The 24,585-nt window shown below is 41.6% G+C and overlaps 1 protein-coding gene across 1 annotated transcript in view; it reads right to left on the minus strand.

Annotated features, from left to right (window-relative positions):
• Positions 1 to 24,585, minus strand: part of ADAMTS6 (ADAM metallopeptidase with thrombospondin type 1 motif 6) — a 275,919-nt gene that overhangs the window by 80,422 nt on the left and 170,912 nt on the right. The window contains exon 11 of the mRNA XM_054986105.1: positions 12,919 to 13,026. Coding sequence (XP_054842080.1) covers positions 12,919 to 13,026 — 108 coding nt within the window. The remainder of the gene's footprint in view (positions 1 to 12,918; positions 13,027 to 24,585) is intronic.

Genomic DNA, 24,585 nt, shown 5'->3' on the forward strand with positions numbered 1-24,585 from the left:
GTTTGTTTTCAAAGGAACGCATTCTGTGGGTCCGCGTTTTTTACGGAACAAACGACTTTTCCTACTGTTCCATTCCGTTCCATTGCTGGTTCGGGAAGCCAGACACTTTGCGCCATTCAATCCATTGCCCAGGCAACGGTGACAGTCTTTTGGCTGCCCCCAATCTGAGGCCTCCATGCTTGATTGGCAGCTGTCCCTGCGAACTAGAGAGCTCCCACTCTGGCCCAACCAGCCAGGAAAAGGGCCAGCCCCTCAAAGTAGCTGCCAGCAGACACTCCAGTTTTTGCCACTGCGAAAATGACAGGAAAGGGGGGGACCCATGGATCATGCCTTTCCCGGGATTCAATTCCTCTGAAACTTGGTGATCTTTAGAGGACAGTGACTAGGTCCCCTGCAAATTTGGTGGGTATTGGACATTAGGAAGGTCAGTTTGTAGCCCCTCAAATGACAAAAGGGGGGGGACCCATGGATCATGCCTTTCCTGGGATTCAATCCCTCTAAAACTTGGGGGTCTTTAGAGGACAGTGAAGACTAGGTCCTCTGCAAATTTGGTGGGTATTGGAGATTGGGATAGTCTTGTATAGTTTGGCTGCGAATGTGAAGGTGCCCGTTCTGGGCTCCCTTGAACCTCGAAGCGGTTTGGAACCATCTCAAGTTTGGCTAATTCGTGGTTTGTGTTGCGTGAAAATGAACAAACCACGAACCACGTGGTTTGTTTTTTCCCCATTCCGTGCCCATGTCTACTAACAATATTTATTTCATTATGAGCTTTTGTGAATCATAGCTCACTACTTCAGATATGTGAAAGGAAAATCATACTGAGAATTTTTATTGGGAAGATTACGAGAGAAGGGGAGGAATTAAGGCAGAAAGGAATGGTGAACTCCATCATGAATCTTTCAAGTGATGAAATGGGGGAAAGAAAGGCAATGATAGAATGTTAATTTAAGAAATAATTCCTAGCAAAAATACTCTGACATAAGATGCCTACAATATTGATAACAGAAGCTTAAAACTTCAATGGTTTAGTTTGCTCTAAAAGTAAAGATGGTTGCATGTTGAGTTATTAAGTGTTTTCATACTGCAACAGTGCTTCAGCTCTCAAATTTTTATGTGGTAGATGAAGTATATATATATATTTCCAGGGCTTATATGTAAGTGGACTAGAGCTTTCATTTAGGAAATTGAGAAATACATTTCTTCCAGTTGTGAAGAAATGGAAAATAATTTCTGGAATTTTTCAAAAAAACCCAAAAACCTTGGGAAAACTTGAAATGTATACATTTATTACTATTTTCTGCAATGACTGTTTTCAATTCAGTAAAATATTGAATATATCTAAACATTATTGACTATTTGATGAATATTAAATGTATTACTTATAATTGACATGGCCATGAAGACCCCAACCAGTGAAGATCTGGGTCTTCCCAACATAGTTTAATAAACTGAATAGCTATGCGCCCAAATCACCAGAGGTAACTCAAGTCCTAAATAATGTCTCCCTCAACAGGCAAGAGCAATTTTACTAACCTAAACAAATAGAATGATTAATTTGCTACATACTGAACTTTGACCTCATGTTCTAAATGGCAATCCTATTGTAGGAGGCATATCATGATTCAATCTAAAACACACAACACTAGGCCTTTCTTTACTCAGAGTAGCTCCATTATAAGTTAGTAAGCAGATATAGGGGCAGCAAAGATTTCCTAACTATCGCCACCTCTGCATTTTTAAATTGTTTACAATCATCCCTGCTGAACTGCATGAATACACAGGCTATATATAAACATATGTGTATGTATAATGAAGCAATGGTTATTCTAGCAATTTGTTGCAGATTGTATCAATTTTGTGGAAATATTTGTAAAGCTCAGTAGATATAAAAACAATTAGAATTTATAAAAATTGTCCTATAATCTAAACTAGAGGTGGGCACAGACCAGAAAAGGGACCAAAATTTGACATGGACTGGCCCAGTTTGGCATTCGCGAACCGGAGGGTTGTGGGACACATGTTTTCCATGGACCCGACAACTTTTGGGCCAGTCCGTTGTTCCATGCCTTTAAAGCGCTTGTTTCTGTGCCCCTCGCTTAGTGCAAAGAAACAAACAGGCGTGATATCTAGTAATCACAGAGAATCAACAGTGGAGCATCCACCTAGATAGCAAACAACTTATTCAGTAATCTAGACACGTAATAATGATGGCAAACATAGTTACAAATATGCAAAGTGTAATTCACAAGCTATACAAACATGTTCATATAAATATTAACAACCAATTCATGTGAATAATCTGAACAACAAATTGCTATTCTTCATATAGCACATCCGAAAATCCCCTTTGCCAGTTATAGTAAGCAAACAGAACTCCGCTGGGTGTATAGTCCTGTGTCCAGAATTAACCATGTGTGGCCTCAGCCCTCACCATGTAAACGGCCCTTTTGCCTTCTATCTGGATATGCTTGGACGCACACCCCCGGTTGTTTCTTCTTCTTCTTCCGAGTCTTAGGTAAACTCAGGCATGTACTCCATGGGTTGGAAGATGGAAAACAGTTGCCACAAGGGGAGGTATGTCAATGTCTCATTTCTCTCATTACAGGTACTTCAGGCAATTTGCAACACACCCCTATTCCGAGAAGCTATGCCACTGACGGTCAAAGCTGCAACCGGTTAAGCGGCAGCTTTTGTCGGGGTCGCTTCCTCAGGGACCAGTGGCTCTCTGCATAAAAAATCGAGGCATATCACTATAACTCTATACTATTCTATACAATAAAGATTCTCCTCTACTATGCCCCCATTTATACACCATGCAATAATAAACCAGTTGGACTACACACCCTGTGGTGCATTCTCCTCGATAAACCCAGGAGTGACGCCGTGGAAAAATCCACGTGTCCCTCCAGGTGAATTCTATCTCAATACATACTCTCATTCAATCAAGAGACCCAGTAAATTTAAAGGGCAATGACACCATTATTCTAAGAAACACTGGAACGAGAGATCAACATTCAAACCTTGAGGCTTTAAAGAGTTCAAGGAAAAAATCCACTCCACTTCACGTTTTTGTAACTCCCTGCTTTTGCTGAGCGGAGCAGTAGGTCGTGCCGCATATAATACACTGACTTTAATGTCAGTGGCCTGATGGTGTGCTTCCAAGTAATGTCGTGTTAAACGAGCCTCCAGAACTCCGTTTTTGATTCTGGAGATATGCTCCAAAACCCTTACCTTAAGAGGTCTTGTTGTACAGCCTATATATAGCTTTTTGCAAGGGCACATGAGGAGATAAACTACTGCTGAAGTTTGACAGGTAGCGAAATAATTCATGTGAATCTTTCTGTGTGTAAATGGTATTTCAAGCTCCTTTCCCTCAATCATGAGAGGACAGATCGCACAATGTCCACATTTGAAATTACCTATGGGCAAATCAATGTTTGTGCTGACGTCTACCATATCGGAATGCGTTATCATCTCCCTAAGGTTCTTGGTGCGCCTGAAACTAACGCACGGAGGTTTTTCACACCCTGCAATGTCCCTGACCAGATGCCAGTGTCGGCAGATCGTGTTCTCTAAGGACCTGGACAGAGGCGTGTAGTCCAATGACCAATAGAGTCTATCTTCTGTTCCCCTTTGTTTCTGTTCCAACAATGCAAGCCTGGGGGTTAAATCTGCTCTATATCTGGCCCTATGGACAGAGGCTATCGGGTAGCCCCTATTTCTAAAGGCTACTTCCATAGCCCTGGCACCCTGTGCATAGTCCTTCTGATCTGTCGAATTCCTTTTTAATCTTAGGAATTGCCCAAAGGGTATATTATTCCTTAACTGTGCTGGATGATGTGAGTTAAAGGCTAAATAGGTATTCCTGTCCGTAGGTTTAGTAAATGGACGAACCTTCAATTTATTATCCTGACTTTTAAAGATGGTAATGTCCAAAAAGTTAATCTCCCTTACATTGCAGCACCAAGTGAATTTGATGTTTTCATCTCTACTATTTAGCCATTGGCAAAAGTTGTGAACCACATGCTTATCACGGATCAAAAAGAAGAGATCATCTAAATATCTCCTGAAGGTATCAATATAATGGAAGAAGGGGTTGGATACATTCATAATGTGTCTGGCTTCCCAATCAGCCATAAAGATGTTGGCGATGCTGGGGGTGGCAGCACACCCCATTGCAATGCCTTTTGTCTGTATATAAAAGGTGTCTTTAAATCTAAAGTAGTTCTTCTCTAGTATTATAATCCAAGAGTTGTATAAAAAACTGTGGACTGGGTTTAGAATCCGGTCTCCTTTGCAAAACCTCCATAACCGTGGATCTGGCCATCTCATGGGGTATGGAGGTATATAGTGATTTCACATCCATGGTTAAAAGAACGTGATCATCCTCCACCGGAACATCCTCTATGATTTTAATAAAACTGCCCGTGTCCTTGATGTATGATGGAGCACTGCTGGCTGCTGCTTGGAGGAAAGTGTTTAAATAAATGGACAGCGGCTCCAAAATCGAGCCGCAGCCCGAGACTATGGGTCTTCCCGGAGGAGGGAAGACACCCTTGTGGACTTTAGGTAATACATAAAACACTGGTGTTCCTCCGGTCTCCTTAGGCAGCGCATCATATATTTCTACATCTATGTCTCCCAGAGCCAGCGATAGAGGACCATAGGATCGCTACCTTCAAGTATATGGTCCTTAAAGACATAGTGGAGATGGAAGCTAGGGGCAATAGATCTTGGAATAATTTGCCAAATTCAGAACGAAGGGCATTAAAAGCTTTAGACGCTGACACTTCCATCATCATTAAACCCGCCGATAAGGGGGGTGGCATAGTAATTCTGGACAAGGATGTATACACAGGGGAGGTGGAGGCACAACTTAGAGATGAAAACAATTATACTCGCATTCCTCAGGACCCCATTCATTCCATCAAACGGATAATCAACGTAGTTCTCAGCAAAGCTTTGGCTCTGCATCAAATTTGGCTTATGCATGAAATTGGTTTCCGGAATGGTCTGCGGGATCCGATACTTCCTGGCATTTTGTTGGATAAGCTGGTGGAAGAATGGCAAGTCCATCTTTACGAAGCCATCGACAAAATTGCCCCGTCGCTATCTGCGCCCCCGCACCAGATTGGCTCCCTGCTATACAGAGGAGCTACAACGGATGAAACGGGAGCTGAGACGGCTTGAGCGAGTGTGGCAGCAATCTCGCAACGAAGAAGCAAGATAATCTTTTGGACATTTATGAAAGCCTATGAGATGGCAGTGAAGGCTGCAAAGAAAGGTTTCTACTCAGCTTCCATTACATCAGCTAGCTCATGCCCAGCAAAATTGTTTAATGTGGTTTGGTTGCTGGTCTCTCTATCAGGGGGAGACTGTCAAATTCTGAATTCGGATATCAGTTGTGAGGCTTTTGGGAGCTTTTTTGCTAACAAAATCTTGTCTCTCTGCTGTGACTTGCCGGCCACAATTGACACAGTACGTGAACTAGAGGCCCCTTGGCTGTCTACTGGGATGATTTAGGTCATTTCAACCCACTCTCCGGGGATGAGATTGACAGGACCCTGCAAGCAGTGAGACCTACCACATGCTCCTTGGACCCGTGCCCATCATGGCTGGTGAAGGCCAGCAGAGATGGGCTATGGACTGCCTTGGAGGCCATTGTCAACATGTCCTTGAGCTCTGGGATTTTTCCCGAAGCCTTGAAGGAAGCCATGGTTAGGCTTCTCCTGAAGAAGCCACCTTTGGACTCCACCAAAGTTAACGCCCAGTTTTGAACCTCCCGTTTCTTGGTAAGGTGACTGAGTGGGCGGTGGTGGAGCAGCTGCAGGGTTTCCTAAATGATTCCTTATCCCTAGATCCCTTCCAGTCTGGCTTCCGCTCGGGACATGGGGTGGAGACTTTGCTGGTCGCCCTCATGGACAATCGCAGGCAGCTGGATCGTGGCGGATCAGCGCTGCTGATACTACTGGATTTGTCAGCAGTATTTGATACGGTCGACTATGATTGACTGACCCACCGCCTCGCCCATGTGAGGATACGAGGGACTGCCTTACAGTGGCTTGTCTCTTTTTTCCATGGTCGGGGACAGAGGGTGGCGCTTGGGGAGAAATTGTCATCCCGCCACCCGTTGGTGTGTGGGTCCCACAGGGGGCAATACTCTCCCCATTACTGTTTAATGTTTATATGCATCCCTTCGACCAGCTGGTGCAGAGTTTCGGACTTGGGTGTCATCGATATGCTGATGACACCCCACTATATCTGATGATGGACTCTGCCCCAGATGTCTTGGAGCATACCTTCAAAGCTATGACTGGGTGGTTGAAGCAGAGTCGGTTGAAATTAAATCCTACAAAGACGGAGGTCCTGCATGTGGGTCTGGGGGCCATGGGCCTGGGACTCCAGCTCCCTGCTCTTGATGGAGCGTCACTTGCACCAGTTTCAAGAGTTAGGAGCCTGGGGGTGATCCTAGATGCCTCCCTGACTATGGAGGCACAAGTCGCAGTGGTTGCCCAGTCTTCATTTTTCTATCTAAGACAAGCCTGGCAGCTTTCCCCCTACCTATCGACCCATGACTTAACTGCAGTGATCCAAGCAATGGTTACCTCTAGACTAGACTACTGCAATTCGCTCTATGCAGAGCTTCCCCTGGGCCTGATCCGGAGGCTACAGCTGATCCAAAATGCAGCTGTGTGAGTAATTGCAAGGGTCTCGATTAGGGAATATGTAACACCTATACTACGTCAGCTGCATTGGTTGCCGGTTGAGTACCGGTTCCAGTTCAAGGTTTTGGTGTTGACCTATAAAGCCCTATGCAGACTGGGCCCAGCATATCTGCAGGACTGCCTCTCCCCATATGTACCCCAGAGGATGCTTCGTTCAACAAATAAACAACTGTTGGTGGTCCCTGGCCCAACGGAGGCCCGTCTGGTCTTGACCAGAGCCAGGGCCTTTTCAGTCCTGACACCAACTTGGTGAAACTCTCTGTCTGAGGAAACCAGGGCCCGGCGGAATTTGTTGTCTTTCCACCAGGCCTGTAAGACAGAGATGTTCCACCAGGCATATGGTGGACTAGGTTGGGCCCCCACTGGCCACACTAAAGATCTGTCCAACAACCTATATATGAGCCTATATATGAGCTAGGCCCTGAAATGTAGTATTTTATTGTCGCCATCTGAAGAGAAGCTGTATTGTATTTATTGTATAAAATTGTTTTAATGTTATTTGTATGATGTTTTATCTGTTTTTAACTGTTATTTATGTAAATTGAAATGTTGTACTCCGCCCTGAGCCCGCCTGGTGGGGATGGCGAACTAAAAATCTAATATAATAAATAAATAAAATAGTTGAAAACAATTTTGATTTAATTTCAACCCGTTGGTTCTGGTCCAACTTTCTGGGGCAATGGAAAACAACTCCACACCATCCTCTATATGACAGGCCTTCAAGTACTTGAAGGTGGTTATCATATCACCTCTTAAGTCGTCTCTTCTCCAGGCTAAACATACTGAGCTCCTTCAACCTTTCCTCATAGGATTTGGTCTCCAGACCCCTCATCATCTTTGTTGCCCTCCTCTGGACACATTCCAGTTTGTCTATATTCTTCTTAAATTGTGGTGCCCAAAACTAGGTGAGGTCTAACCAGAGCAGAGTAGAGGAATACCATCAGTTTGTGTGATCTGGACATTATACTTCTGTTGATACAGCCCATTCATAGCTATGAAACTGAATGCTATCAACATGCATATAATACCCAGCGCTATCCAAATCCCCTAGTGATGTAGTAAAGGTACTGTGTCATTGCTTGACAGCTGTTGTCAAATGCCTGAAAGCAAACAAATTGACACTGAACCTAGACAATACAGAAGTGATACTGGTTGGAAAAGCAGAGATCTTGAAAGACATCGTGCTTTTGACCTTTGATGGAGTTCAGCTGGCTCAGTTAAGATCATAGGAGTTATACTGGATCCAGCACAGCTGCTAGAGAAATAAGTAAATGCAGCAGTAAAAAAAGGCCTTCTCACAACTCAGGCCAGCCTGGAATATGACTCTTTATCTTGACACAGCTGACCTGGCCACCTGGATTCATGTCATGGTAACATGAAGACTAGACTACTGTAATGCATGCTACATAGGTCTCCCCTTAAAGACAACTCAAAGACTCCGGTAGGTACAAAATGTTGTAGCACATTTACTCTTAGGAACTAGATGGACCAGCATATTACTCTCAATCCGCTGTTACTCCATTGGCTACCCACTGGTTATCTGACTCAATTCAAGGTCAAGACTATTACATTCAAGGCCCTCATATCTGTGCAACTTGGTCTCTCCCTATGTTCTGCAACAGCTGCTTCACTCATCTGATCAGGGCCTTCTGCAGATACCACTCTACAGTTGAGCAAAATAAAGAGCTGTCAGTTCTCCTGTATGCAGATGATACTGTCTTGTTGTCTAGATTCATAGTGGGTCTGCGTAAACGTATTTGTTTATTTTCTAAATATTGCTGTAGTGAAGATTTGGTAATTAAGTAATTAACATAGCAAAGTCTAAGGTTGTCATTTTTAGCAGAAAACAGAAAGGGACTATAAATGGACTATGGCTGGTCTGCTTATGCAACAGGTCACTCAGTTTAAATACTTGGGTGTACTGTTCAGTGCTGACCACCTATGGAGAACTCATGTGGTATCTGTAGCAAGAGCCACAAACAGCACTGAGAAAGCAATCACTAGATTCTTTTATACCTCAGGGGGACAATATGTACCTTCAGCACTATGAGTATTTAACTCCAAGGTAGCTGGTCATTTGTTATATGCCGCTGGTATATGGATAGAAACTGTTACTAAGGATATTGATCAGTCACTAATTAAGTTCCTTTGTAGTATACTGGGGGCACCCAAATGTTTGGCTGGTGCTGTTCTAAGATGAAATTGATGAAATCTTTTATGAAGCTAGGGCATGGAGGAGGGCGTTTAATTTAAAGCTAAAGTTCTTGAAGTCAGATCTGGAGTTAAGCTTGCTTGGTCTTATTAAATGTAAATTAAATGTTATGTAAATTAAAATGTTGTGCTCCGCCCTGAGCCCGCTCGGCAGGGAGGGCAGACTAAAAAATCTAATCTAATCTAATCTAATCTAATCTAATCTAATCTAATCTAATCTAATCTAATCTAATCTAATCTAATCTAATCTAATCTAATAAATTAGACAATCATAAGAGCAACTGGGACGAACTGGTGAATTACAAGCTAATGTGCCTAGGGATTTCAACAGAATTGATAGAGAGGGAAAATGTTGATGAGCTAAGACATCTGATTCGAATTCGTTTGAAACATCTTGATTACGAAAGCACAGCAGTAAGGTCAAGAAGTGTTTGCTCAACCTTCACAGTTGGCATTCCCCTACCAGCTCGTATCCCAATGTATTTTTATGATTTAACAGATCCTGAATATAGACATGCCTTTATGTTGGCGCATTTTAATGCTTTACCATCTGCAATCTTGTCAGGTAGATACGCTGGTATTCCATACTCAGAGAGAACGTGTAATTGTGAACTTAGTAGTATCAAATCCATTGACCACATACTTTTAAGCTGTCCTGAATTTTTAAAACTTAGACAGGAGCTGATTTCCCCCCTAATTAGTAAGGATTCTGTTTCTCCAACCACCGAGACATCCAGGCTACTGAGCAATGAAGGTGGTTGAGTTACATATAGGGTTGCTAAACTTTTGGCTGCTGTTATAGAAATACAGAAACATTACAAAACAACTACATAAACCTATCATTATGTGAGTAGCTTCTCATTAACTACCTAAACATAAACTCTTAGCAGCTGCTTGAGACCACTGGGTTGAATGTACAGTAATAGAAAATAAATAAACAGCTGCTCGTACATGCACTTTTTCTGTGGTAGCCCCCATCTTATGGAAAAGCATGCCTGAGGAGGTCAGGAAAGCTCCCGATCTCTTAGCTTTCTGCAAAATATGCAAAACTGAATTATTCAGGAGGGCGTTCTACTCAGATTATATGGCTGTATCATAAGAAACAGACCAAAGAGATATCTTGGTAAGGGGACAGGGATTATAGACTATACTATTGAGTATTGTCTGCTTATGTAGATATGCTCCTTCTGGGTAGTTTGATGTTGCTAATGTTGTCACATTAATTAATTATGCTTTGTTTCAGCAAAGTTTCATCTTTCTGTTCAGCTTTATGCTTGTTTTCAAATTTACTGCAACTATACCCTATTGTATCTTTTTTTCATTGAATGTCCTGTTGACCATATTGTATTTTGCTCAGTGGATTTCCTAGCAATTAATTATATTGTGTTTACTTGCAGTGTGAAATCCACCTTGGATCTCAGTGAAAAAGGCACACTAACAACAGCAGCAGCAACTACTCAGTTTCTTGCTTGAATGCCACACGGCCAACGTATGTGTCTGAAGCTGTTGATCAGTATCTTATGGTCAGGAATAGGTGGTCAGGATTTGAGAACCTTTGCACAGAGAATCATCTGAAGAACAAATTATATGAAAGCAACATGGTTTTCTTTCTTGTGGTCTCTGTGCAGTCCAATGCTTACAAGTTTAATATGTTCAACTGCTAAGAGGTAAGGATAGCAGAATATCAAAGAACAATCTTTTCAGACTTGCTATCTCATTTTCTTTGTCTTAGAAAGCCAAAGCAGGTTGGCTAACTCTGTCGACATCCTAAATATTGAGGTGGATCTGTGGACACAAAGAGTTCCTCCCATGGAGTACAATTTCTGCAACTACCCTTTCATGCAGCAGCTTCAAGTACTCCCTGCCATTTGCCACAATTCTGCTAATGGGGAGAGCAGGATTTTAGCAATGCGTATCTTTTAAGCATATTAACAAAGGCTAGTAGATGCATCACACAATCTGCTACTGGTCTGATTGTAGTTAGCATAGTTTATCCAGGGGAATATTTTTATCCTCCAACAGATTAACTCCCAAAAAGTAATCTCTTCACAAAGTAAAACAGCTAACTCCTGTTAAAAGGATCAGATAATAGGTGATGTGAAAGAGATTTACCTGAGGCCTTGAAGAATGGTTGCCAGTTAGAGTAGACCAATATTAGCCAACCTATGGGTTGGGACCCCAAAGTGGGTTGCAAAGCTTCTGTAAGTGGATCGCAAGCCAGCCATCTCTAATGATAGCTACCATCCTTTGCATCCTTCTCTTTCTCTCCTCTTTTTCCTTGCCAGCTTTTCACTTTCTCACCTCCACTTCCCCTCTCTAATGCTAATGTGCCGAAAAATGTTGTCTGGCAACTAGTAACTTTACAATAGTAGCTAGAAGAAGGGGGAAGGCTGGAGAGTAGATGGAAGCTGTTCAGCACATGAAAAAGTAAAGGGAGGAGAGAAAGAAGTGTGTGTGAGTGCAGACTCTGTCTTGGCACTGCTCTTTCAGCATCCCAACCCCTCGCCCAGTCCCTGCAGTGCCCCACTGCCCTCTACCTGCTATAGAAGATGTACTGCACTGAGCCACTTGCTGCCTTCCTTTTTGCTGACTTCTAGCATATTCCTGCATCTCTTAATTAACCCCCCCACCCAGCTCCTCCTTAATCTCTTGGGCCAGCCCTGGATGGGTCATAAAAAGTAAATTTAGACCTGTGGGTCACCACTAGAGGTGTGCACGCGGAAAAGATTAGTTTTTCCTGCTTTGGGTTTACTCGAAGCGGGGAAAACGATCTGGAACACCCTGAAACCCGCAGCAGCAAGCTGCTTCAGGTTCGGGTTCCAGAAATCACTTTGGTATGCTTCGAAAAGATTCGGAGCATACCAAAATTACAGGTTTCCAACCCCCCCTTCACCCTTTCTCTTTAATGCCAGAACAGGCCTTCTGCCGCCACCACTGCAGCCAGCAGGGCAGCGGGGAAGGCTGCAGCCAGTGCCCTTGGCCGCCTGTGGCCTGGGCCACCACGGAGGCCTCTGCGATGACCGGCAGCAGCAAGCGGCGGCAGCGTACGGCAGTGAACGGTGGCACCTGCTACACCTACACCGCTGCTTTGGCCTCTGTGGTGACCGGCAACAAGCGCTGGCGCTGGCACCACCCGTGCCGCCATGGAGGTCTCTGCAGCGGATGGCAGGGCAGTAGCGAGTGCCAGTACCTGCGCTGCTGCCCCAGGTAAGTGGGGTGTTGGTGGGAGGGCGGGAGGGCGGGAGGACGGGCACCCCTTAAGGCCCCGAAGCATGCTGGCCCCAATTCAGAAATCCCTAAACTTTCCGGATCGAGTCTGATTCGGGTATTTTACCCGAATCGGATTCCCAAAGCGCACACCCCTAGTCACCACACCCAAAAGGTTGGAAACCTCTGGAATAGACAATACTGACCTTGATTGACCAGTGGTCTTATTCAGTATAAAGCAGCTTCAAGTGTTCAAGGAGTGAGGAGTGACTGGATATGGAAAAACATATTAGCAGCCAAAGTCTTAGATATATTCTCCACTCACTTAGAAAAGTCAACCACACCAATGAAAGTTTGAGCTAGAATTCCTTCAGGATTTGGAGATGTCTGTAGAATTACAGTAATCTCCAGGGTTTCCAGTAGCTGAGTGAAGGCACATTTGGTTGGCAAGGTGCTGGCACAGGAAGAGTATGAAAGAAGAGGAGCATATTAATGCTGCATTACTGAAACACAGAATACCTGATGGTTCTGAATTATGAGAAATATCTTTAGCAATAAGATATATCAGCTCCAAGGGCACATGGTTAAGGTTCCTCCTCTCCTTTAGCCATTCCTTTGGACAGGGCAACCTGAGGGAACTCATGATTCAAGTATTTCATTCTGGAACTCTCTTAAGTATTAAGAAAGATCTGTTTTCCAGTTTTATAAGCCATTCTGTGTCTGGCATAACCTAGAATTAATTGCACAATAATTCGAACTAAGTCATTGAACTCACCCCCTTTTCAATGCTTCCAGTCTGGCAAAGAGTACCTTCAGCTGCTGGAATACTGTTGGTAACACAGCGATTACTTTTGCTGAGACACCAAAGCTCTCTACACACTTCCTGGGAAAGAAGGCAAAAGCAAGTTGTTCAGAATAACTGAATAAAAAATGTGCCTTCAAACACATACATACACACATTTGTACCAAAAGTACAAGCTGCATCTCTTTATAGGTATAAAAAAACCAAAATGAAATATATTTTAGATTATTATGATTATTAAGAATGATTTTGCATTTGACTGTTTGAATACCTAGTTGTCTTATTTTCTAAACTCCTAGTTTGAATGAGCATATAGAAAACCAACTACCTGAATTATTGATCGTAAACCCGAATAACCATACATGCATGCTGGATGGTGTACAGAAAGTTCATCACCAAACACTAGTAATCTTGTTTTGTGGCAAACTGAAAATGATCAGTTTACCATACAAAAAAATGGGTTAGGAAAAAGGGCAGTGGATGTCTTCTATCAGCAATGTCTGGAGCTATCAACATACTTCTTTAATTGTGTACACACATGACTTTTTTCAAGAGAGATTATTTGTATACTTCTAATATAGATACTTCAGAGGCAAGGTATAGCTTGATCTCATCAGATCTCAGAAGCTAAGCAGGATCAGTACTTGGATGGGAGATCATCAAGGAAGACTCTGTAGAGAAAAACAATGCAGGCAAACCACCTCTGCTTCTCACTTGCATTGAAAGCCCTTTGCTGGGATCACCATGAGTTGATTGCTACATGACATTCTATACACGTCATTTATTTGTTTGTTTGTTTATAGTCTGCCTTTCTCACGGAGACTCAAGGTGGATTACATAGTGTGAGATTAGTACAATCAGTACCAAGGACAGTTCCATACAGTGTCAAGGACATTTCCATACACAGTGTCATAGGATTTCACAAAGACATAGCATTAGCAAGGTTCCAATACAGAGTTGAAGAATTGCTGAAACAGAACATGATCAATTCTAGGACTGACATTCAGTAATAAGAAGCACAGGTAGTGTATAGGAGTACATATTCAAAGCAACAGATAATATGCAAGGCAACATAGTGGTGAAGTCTATGGTCCCTAACTCATTAGCGAAGCATGTGAACCCCCCCCTCCCTACAATACTTCCCTCCTATTTGAGTAAAAAGCCTTTTTGAATAATTCGGTTTTGCATCGTTTGTGGAAAGCCAGGAGTGTGGGGGCTCTCCTGACCTCCTCAGGCAGGTCGTTCCACCATAGAGGGAGCCATCACAGAGAAAACCCATGTACGGGCTGCTGTTGATTTCGCCCATCAGAAGAACAGAAAACTCCCAGTTCCTGGGAAATTAGGATAGCAATGAATTTGCATTCTGCCTGGCTAGGCTTTGGGGACTATTTTAGTACTTTGGATGTGGCAACACTCACTCTCACTTGGCCAGCTTCCACCACTGGACAGAGAGTTGATTCCATCCCCTTGGACTGAGTGGAAGATGCTTTCAGTCTTAACAGAAATTGTTACTTTCCCTAGGTACTGGTTTCCTCAATTCACCAAACAAAAATCACCCCCAACTACAACAGTATACAATAGCTGATGTAATATCAGCAGCTTGAGTCCCACAGTATTGTGCAAAGAAAGTGAAACATCCCTTTCATAACACACTGCTGGGGAAGGAAAAACATTCTGAAGGAGTTGCATCCTGTTAAGAATAATTCTTACTAACCTTTTGCAGAAGATTTCACCAGATAGTTCAGAAGTACTGCAGAATCTTGCTACACTAACAAAATCAGGGGAAAAAACCATACAACTGCCTTAAGCGTATTCACTTTCCATTGTGTTTCCAGCAATAACTCATGAAAAACTACTGTGAAGACCTGTTGGCATGATCAGTCAACCTGGAATAGCAATTCCCAAACCTCTCATTTGATTACAAAGCCAAAGCACTGAAAGGGTGGCAAATCTTGTTAAAATCGGAGGCTAATGACTAATGCCACTACCTTTTTTCTTGGCAGACCTACTGTGCCTTTAACAGATATTTATAACTCAGAAATTAATAAGTGTGGCTTTTTCCCAGATGTGGAAAAGCATCTTTGGTTGTATTTCTGTACATCGTACAATTAGCAAAAGGTATAGCAGCTCTATCATGAAAAGATAACTTTATTTTGACTCAGCTCTTTTATCCCAGTAAGAGTGATAATTTCAGCTACAGCAGGGTTCACATCACTAACAGCTGGTGATTACAGTTCCACAAAGGAAAAAAAAATCAATGACTTGTGTTGCAAATCATTTCAGGTAGTCAAGAAATACATGAGTTTCTTGTTCAAGTATGTTAGGAAAGCAATTTGGGTAATACTTTTGAGACTGCATATATATTATGTAAACAAGTCCTAAATTGTCTCCAGTGAAGTGGTGATGAGTAAATATTGCCACTTAATATTACAGCTTGTTGAACACAGAGTCAAACATTATTTTCCATCAACAGAATGCAGCATTCCCCAGCCATGGCAACAGCCACTTGGCTGGGGGCTGGAGTTTGCCTCCCTGAAGGAGGGGGAGGCGGCTAGGGCTTTCCCAGGCATCCAGTAATGCAGAGAGAGAAGCCTTAAAAGGCTATTCCGCTCCCCCTCCCCCAGCAGCCAGTTGCACCTTGTGTGGAACAGAGAGCCAAACACTATTTTCCACCAACAGACGGCTCTTCTGTTGGCAGAATGGAGCTTCTCTGCCTCCTCCCTCCTGCTACAGCCCACATAACTCCCAGAAATAATGCTCCTGGGGGGCAATGGACCTTCAGGAACAACATGATGGGCAAATTAGGGTCCACAATGAAGGGTAAATTGATTAGAAATCACCTTCCCTCTTTCTGCTTATGTAAAATTACATTAGGATTCAACTAATAAATGTGCATCATGCTATTAAACAAACTCTTTATAGCTGCCAGTATACTTATACTTCCTTTACATCCCTTTGCATAATGTACCACAGAATTTAGAATTCTAAAAAAAAAATCAGAATTCAGAGCATAATTTACATTCCCATCATTCCTCTGCAAAGCTTGGATTGGCTAGTTATGATCCTCAGGAGATCACCCAACCTTGACCAAACTCATCTCTATGTATTTTGAATGTTTTCCAGAAACGAAGAGTTATTAGAAGATACAGTGACTTTTTAGAATGTTTTAGATAATGAAATGTTATCTGCTCCTATCTATTTTTAACTAACTTAACTGACATGCAATCTTAAACAGAGTTACATCCTTCTAAATAGATTTCCTAAAATTGTTCTGTAAAAGAGAACAAGAGAGTGAAAAACTAGATGATCTAAAGGATTGCTGAAACAACCAGAGAACTTTTAGGAGATTGGAAAGCCCATTCTAAAGCTATGGTCATACCAGCCCCTTTCCCTAGAATTTGTTAACATTATGGGGATCAGTTTGTGCATGCATTGCTCTGTCTCAGCAAGAAAACATACAACATGCTGAATGATCTGTAATGAAGCCTTCCCAGAGTTTTAAATGGGCTAACAGCTGCTGTGTGATGGGGGAAGAAAAGGTGATCCATATGGTTTTACCAGTCAAAACCAACCCCTCACCCTCTACAAGCACAGTTGAAACAAAGATAGGCAGATGGTTACTGTGACTGTCTTTCTTTTTATAGATAACAACAGTGTAGTGGAAGGGGTTGGTTTTGGTTAGCAAAATAATGCAGGGGAGAAGGTTAAGCTTTTCTCTACCTTCCTGTCAGAATCAGGGCTGTGCAGCCACTATTAGCCCTTTAAAAACAATGGGAAGATCCAATCTCAGCAACCCATCTGTTTGGGACCTCTGTTAACACCTTTCTGCTGGGTTCTGTTCTCCAATGTGGAGTTTCTTCAAAACCAAATATAAAAAGTAATATTATGCTGCCTTCCTACGCATGTACAGCATTGCACTATCAAGGGTAGTTTCTTTGAGTAGTCCAAAAAGTGATCTTTCTCTCTTCCATACCTTTGCTCCTCTTCCTTTCTCCCTTGGCTTTCTCCTTCTTTCATACATCAAATTCTTTGTTCAGCTTGAAAGGTTAGGCACAAAGAGTGGTAAGGATTCTCTCGTAGAGCCAGAATCAAAACCATTTTCCATTTATGGATCAACATCTCCATCTACTAGTTTATTCTTTACTTGACAACTCATATCCCCTGTGTTGTCATAATATGTTGGCTGAGGAAGTCTAGTGAGGACAGTTTCTGTAACTGGAACTTCCTGTGATGATACTGTGAATTGGACTCTTTATTAGCGAATCACCTGGTACAGAGCAATGTATATTAAGCATAAACAAATACGTAATTTCACTCTTCATTGTTTTTCTAAAGATTTTTTTCTTTTGGTTCATTATAATAAACATTGTGGTTATTTATTGGCTTAATATCATTTGATAGTCTGCTATCTGTTGAATATGAACTATTCAATAGTCTCAAAAAAGAGAGAAAGAAATATTGTGAGGAAAAGCCTGGTTTCCAAGTCAGTATCAAAAGCAAGGAAAACAAAGATGAACTCCAAAAAAGACACTGAGAAATCTGGAATTTCCAAAAACATTGTCACTTTCAAATTAATTTAAAATATAAACCTTAAAGTAAGATTCCGTATTTTTTTTATAATTCATAGCTTAGAACTATTTTCATTGAGATTTGGGATCTTATGATTAGCTATGTTTTAATCTATTTAATTTACCATTTGAAATAGAAAACTTATATAAAGCTCATCTCATTACCATTTCCCTAAAAAGTTATCTCCTCTCTTGGCAGAGATGTTAGTTACAGGGGAGGTCAAAGTTCAATCTCTTAGCAAATATCCTAAGACATCATTTAAAGAGTGAAAGAGGCTTCCTCAGACTAGCCTTTCAGGGCTATTTGATCCCACAAGGTTGAAACTGGCATAATCTTGGGATATAACTCACCCATCCAGTGCTCAGCAGCAGTTACTTGGAAAGGTGTTTCTCAACACAAAGCTGCGGTGTGATGATCCACCAGCAGCTACAGTTTTATAAGGTGCATTTCCATGCAAGTGTATACGACACAAATGCCATGTCCCTCAGTTCAGACTTCTGTTGAGCGCATTTTTTGGGGGGGATATTGGTGCTCTTCAGACACTTAATGAGCAGAAACACCTTGCGCCAGAAGAAAACACTCCCCAGTGGAGGTCTGCTTCCAAACCGGAGGACAGCTGCACAAATGGAAGTAAGGTATAGAACTGATATCCTACCTGCCTAATTGCCCTGTATTTGGTTGTCCACCATTCTCTGAGCTCCAAAACAGATACAAAACTGAAATGGACAGCACAAATGGAAGCAAGATATGCCTATGTCTCAGCTGTCTATCCTGGGTAGATTATAGCTGCAATAAAGGGGGCAGGTACTGCTGCAAACTTGTTTAGAATTTCTGCCAACATTTTGTGGGAATTTTACCTGGGCTAACATACAGGAATCTGTACATGTTTAGTTCCTTTGAAATGATCTTTACTACTGCCAAGACAATTGAGATGGCCTGAATTCAGAGCTGACAACCCTGAACATCTATTCAATTTGGAAGCTGCTAGGTAGTATGATTGTGTGGAGGGGGGAACTTTCCTGGCAGCAAATCTGAGGCTATATGGAATACCGCCTCAATTTATTCTGTTCAACAGGAATAAATTATTTAGCTCTGTAAGTTAAATCAATACATTGTTAACAGAAACTAATTATCTTCTGTATATTTTCTTTTATCAATTAATAAAATACAGGTAAATGAAAAAATGGTAAGAATGGTATAAAATGTAAATATTTCCATGATGTTTCTTCTTAACATTTAACTTCAAGGCAAATGTTTGCTCTATCATTACAGACTTAAAATGCTACGTACATTCCCTTTATTATGTCAGTAATAACTAAAATCTGTTATTTACAGTGATATAGCATGAAAATCATATGGACCTAGAAATAATTACTCTCAGCAAGAATGCTTATATTAAATCAAAAGAAGGAAAAATAATCAAATTAATATTAGATGGTGCAATGACCGCTGTTCAAGGTATTGTTACCCTTTCAGCTAGCCAATGAAAGTAATCTATATATCCCTCAACTTCAAATAGATCTTAATCCTGCTTTCTGAAAAAATGCATTAGTTGAGTAAAGCAAAACCTGAAACTTAGGCAAGCAGCTCAAAATCAGTCTCTGCCTTTGTGTATTTAAAAGCTAACAATCCTCTGAGAAATATGGGAAACTGTAGTGAAAACATAAACTGAAGCTGTAGCCGTTCACAAAATCAAGACAAGATAGATGACAACCTGTAACGGTGTATCTTAGGGCTCCATGACTTCAGTTTGGAATTCGGATGCTTGTATTTGCAGTAAATTAAAGAAAGCTGAACCCATCTAGAGAAAAAAAACAGCAAATGAAATTATCTTTCTTTTGCCTATATGGTATAAATAATGGAGCCTTTTCCTGTATGTCATGCAGAATTTTACATATAGGCATTTTGAAATTATACATCTAAATTAGCCAACATAATTTTAAAAAACAGCACAGCTGAGTGAAAGCTTAATTGCTTGGTCAACATACTGTGATGTTTTCAAAACCTATATTCTAATAAAAGTGAAAAGTTGCATAAAATTATATTTTTTCATATTCACAGTATTTAGAAAAATAAGATGGGAAATACATTGATAAAACATAATATCATAAATTTAGGATTTTACTGTAGTATAATTTTGAAATATCTTAAAACTTTAACATTACAATTCCTTTGGTATGTGCTAATATAAAATATGCTGCACCTCTTGATGAGCATTTGTTAAAACAGAGCATTAACAGATTTATTCAGATTCTGATTTTAAATTCAGAACTACAAAAAAATTTCAGATAAGTGGCTTTTCACCCTCATTTCATCCATATTGTTAATAATGGTTTGATATAAACGAGGGTGAGTGTTAGAGATGTGTGAGCCTCAGAAAGCTCAACTTTTGGAATTGTTCAGATAAGCACCCAAATATTACAAATATTAAATGCTCCATTTTCAGAAATGCTCAATATGAAGCGGTGCAGCATGTTATCAATTCATACATGCTGAAGGAATTGTGATATCTTATTTTAAACTCCAACTATGTATTATATTCACATCTTATTTTCCTAAATATTGGGTGCTTATCTGAACCTTACCAAATCTCTGAACTCTCACCTACCAAGTGTGAGACATTACTTTTCCTTTCAGACACAAACTCAACTAACCACTTTCCAAGCTGCCAACTAGTATTTCCAGTATTACAAACAACTATTCCTTGTACTTGATTCTCAAAGGAATCAAAACTCAAGTCAAAATTATCAAGGCTCTCTTCCAGACCCTCATGCATCAATATATTATGTCTGCAGACCCTGCTTCAGTTTTTAAAAAGAAGTTAAGACAGAAACTGGAGTGCAAGTGAAAAATATCTCAGCAGAAGTCTCAAAGTTTGGGGTTGGAAAACAGAAAATGAACAGAAAGACTATGAGGCAAAAGAAAGAAAACTCATCATGTGGCTCTCAGTCTCAACCAATCTCTTAAATTGAAATGCAATGCAGAAATTAAGCAAATACCTATTTAGAAAAGAAATTCTTTCAAAATAGATCCTTTTGCTCAGAGACAGGGAAAGAGAGATCCAGAATTTTGGTATCGGGGTGCTATGCTTCATTTCCCATATACCTTCACCTTGCATTTCACTATGACTACTGAAAGCATGCATTGACTAATGAAGCAGGCACGGACAGTAGTATAGCACTTAACTCAGTTATAGACTGTAACCTGTGTACAAAGCACACAGCTTAGAGAGCTACAAAAGAGGACATTCAGAACTCAAAATCAGTAATAACAACTCTGTTGTTGTAATTACAGAAATGCACTGGTGGAATGGGAAAAGACTATGATTACTGGTAGTTCTCAAGACCCTAGTCAAGGAGTGAATGGAATGACATTAAAAACACTTAATGTCAGCCTGAGCTGCAGCTTGCAATGTTTGGGGCTACTTTTAACTGTACCATGCAGTCTGGTCAAGAGGAAAGGGCATCTACAGTAAGAGATACATTATTTGTGCATGTGAGGGGAAATCGATGGAAGGAAATAAAAAAGAGACTATCAAAATTCAAGAGCAGAAGTCTAATGATTGTCCAATAGAAGGATTAGTAAAGGAAGTCTAAATCCTCTCTGTCCCTGCATGCCACACTTCTGAAAGCAAGCTACTTTTTATTATACAACTGCAATGGACCAACCAGGAGCAGTAGAAAGGAGTTCAAGAACTAGGAGTTGCAACAGCAACAATCCAAACAGATAGGGTTTGGCGCATGCCAAGATCCAGCCTTATTTCTACAGCTTTGAGTATAAATGGTGACTTGCAAATTAGGATAATCTGCAAGATACTACAGTGGATAAGTGCTTCCTTTGGGTGCACATCTGATGACCTGGGGAGGGAAGCTTAGCCCGTGCATGCAATCTAGCAAAGAACTAAGGTGAGACTGTAGTATTTAGGCAATGTTCACAAAGCAGGATGGAGAGGGCTCAAGAGTAGGGCTGCACACATCAAAACAACTCTGATTAATTTTTAAAGAAGGGAGCTTTGACTCTTGAAAGATTATTGTCATGTCTGTACCCCTACATCCATGTCATTGTTCTATGTGCAGAGGAGTTAGCTGTGTTAGTCTGTAGTAGCAAAAACAAAGACTCCAGTAGCACCTTTAAGACTAACCAACTTTATTGTAGCATAAGCTTTCGAGAATCAGTTCTCTTCATCAGATGCACGAAGAGAACTTTGTCAGATGCACGAAGTTCTCTCTGATGAAGAGAACTGTGATTCTTGAAAGCTTATGCTACAATAAAGTTGGTTAGTCTTAAAGGTGCTACTGTACTCTTATTGTTCTATGTATTGCTACAGCTGCACCTTCATGTCATTAGGCAAATGCTCTAACCATCACTTTTGTTTCTCAAGCATCCTGATAACACAGCTGTCTTATCTCCTTCCTTTGAAGCTCCCAGAAGTGACCTTGCACTGTCTGAAATGTTACAGTTTAATCTTATGCCTTTTGTCCTGTCTAGGCTGATGTATAAACCCTAGAAGAAATTCCCAGACCGTTTCCTGCGCAAACCTGTGGTCTAGGTGGGAGGGGAAAATGATTGGGTATTTAGAGATGTACTTTCTTCAAGTTTCTATTCCTGTCAATGAAGCATGTACTGCTTAGGTGCTTTCTTGCTGCTGAGTAATTCTATGGGCATATATGGGAAATGATTGGATTTCTGAATAAAACCATTTAACCAAGAGCTTGGACTTCTTGTTGCAATGGTACAGAGACCTGTCTGCCATTATCCTGTCACCCATAGCCTGACACGTATACACTAAAAATCTTGTTGGTCTCTAAAGTACCACTGGACTCAAATCCTGCTGTCCTACTGCAGACTAACTCAACTACCTACCTGAAATTGATTAATTTGGGATCTGGATTTGGGGTTGGCATGCTTTTTGCTGTACCAAATTTTCGGGACTCTCTTTACAGCCCTCAGAGGCAGGAAGAGTGGAGGCGGGGGGAGGAAGGAGAGGAAGCTGATCTTTGCCAAACAGCTGATTGATGGCATCTCCCTTCCTTTAAATTTTAAAGGGCAATTAATTTCTATGAGAAGTCCTGGTATCCAAAACCAGAGGGCAGGTTTACCCCTTAGAAAATAATGGCCCTTTAAAATGTAAAGGGACCAGAGACACCAACACGTGGGTCGTGGGTTGTGGGTTGATCGAGCTGGGGACCCAGCTCCCAGTCCTCGACGGGGTACAATTGAAACCTTCGCCGATGGTGAGGAACCTGGGTGTGACCTTGGATGCCACACTTTCAATGGAGACCCAGGTCGCAACCATTGCCAGGTCTGCCTTTTTTCATCTTCGACAGGCCAGGCAACTGGCACCCTATCTTTCTCCCCAGGACCTGGCCACAGTAATCCATGCAATGGTCACCTCCAGGCTAGACTACTGCAACTCACTCTATGCTGGGCTGCCCCTGGGCCTGACCCAGAAGTTACAGCTGGTCCAGAATGCAGCAGCACGTGTCCTTACTGGAACACCAATCCGAGCACACATTCATCCTGTGCTGTGTCAGCTGCACTGGCTCCCAGTGGAGTTCTGGATCCGGTTCAAGGTGTTAACCTTGGTGTTTAAAGCCCTTCTTGGACTGGGACCTGCATACCTGCGAGACCGCCTCTTCCATTACATCCCCTGCAAGGTGTTGCACTCTGCAGACAAGCAACTCCTGGTGGTTCCCAGCCTGAAGGACATCCGTCTGGCCTCAACCAGGCTTTTTCTGCCTTGGCCCCGGCCTGGTGGAACACTCTCCCACTGGAGATCCGGGCCCTGTGGGATCTGTTACAGTTCTGCGGGGCTTGTAAAATGGAGATGTTCCGCCGGGCCTTTGGCTGAGTGCCAGCAGGTGTCCTCCTTCTTCCATATAAGACTACCACTTTTTCTGGGGCTGCCCTCGGCCATCTGCTATGCCCATATACGAACTCCCAATATTTGTTTAAATAGCCTGCTCCTGGACTGTTTTAATGACTTTAATGACTTTAAAAAAAATTATTATTGATTTTATGTTTTTTGACTTTTAATGTATTTTTGAATGTTGTTAGCCGCCCTAAGCCCATCTGTGGAGAGGGCGGGGTATAAATAAAATAAAATAATTAAATAAACTAAAAGCTGATAGGGCAGATCTGGCCTAGGATGTTAGGTCTACTGCCCATAAGAAAATAATAGAGCCATTGTTTCCTATAAATGATAGAGATGCTAGATCTATCACTTACAGGAACCAGCTTCCTCACTCTGCCTCTTCATTCCTGGCCCCTGAAACCCAAAACACTCCTGAAATTCCAGGAGGTAAATTTTCATTACTCCTGGAATTTGCGAGTGTTTAAGGTTATTTTGGGAATTTCCAAGCCAACGTGAAACAGCTAATTTCCAGTTTATTTTCAGCTCAGGTATATCTGAGTGCAAACCCCTTCCAAAGAGCACAAAGAAGCATATTTTGCCTCCCCTTCCTTTAGCTTCATTTAACACAACAGTAGAGGCAGTTCCTTATTCCCCCCCAGACCCCTCCCTTTTATATATGGACTTCGTTGGAGGCCTATTAGCCCTCACCACACTATTTATTCCCCCTTTGGAAACAGCTACAGGGAGGAATTTAGCATATTCACAAGGTTACTAGAGGAGCAACAGAGCATAGTCTTTGCATGCAGCAGAGTCTACAATAAGGCAAGCCTTATTGAAGGTGAGGGAGTACCTCCAATTACTTAATATATTGTAATTTATTGGACCCAGTCAGGTAATTTGGTTCTTAGCAAAGCAGTGGATCATGTCTTCTAAGAATATTACATAAAATAAAGGGAAGTTAGTGGAGTGAATATCCCCCAGGAGGCAACCAGTAAAGATTGTCATACTCTGATGATGATGGAGGCCTATGCCTTAGCAAGACTGTAGAAAGAATGGGTGATAGAAAAGGCCAAGGGCATCAAGCCGGAGCATGGATATGGATCCAGACTATAGGCTTTTCCAGCTAAAGTTACAAGAGGTAGTTCTAAGAATATATTTTGCATGATTTATCCAACAAGTTGGAGCCGAGTTGGCACAATACAGGACATATTGCTGGC

Source organism: Eublepharis macularius, chromosome 8 (genome assembly GCF_028583425.1).
Source record: "Eublepharis macularius isolate TG4126 chromosome 8, MPM_Emac_v1.0, whole genome shotgun sequence".
Classification (NCBI taxonomy): Eukaryota; Metazoa; Chordata; class Lepidosauria; order Squamata; family Eublepharidae; genus Eublepharis; species Eublepharis macularius.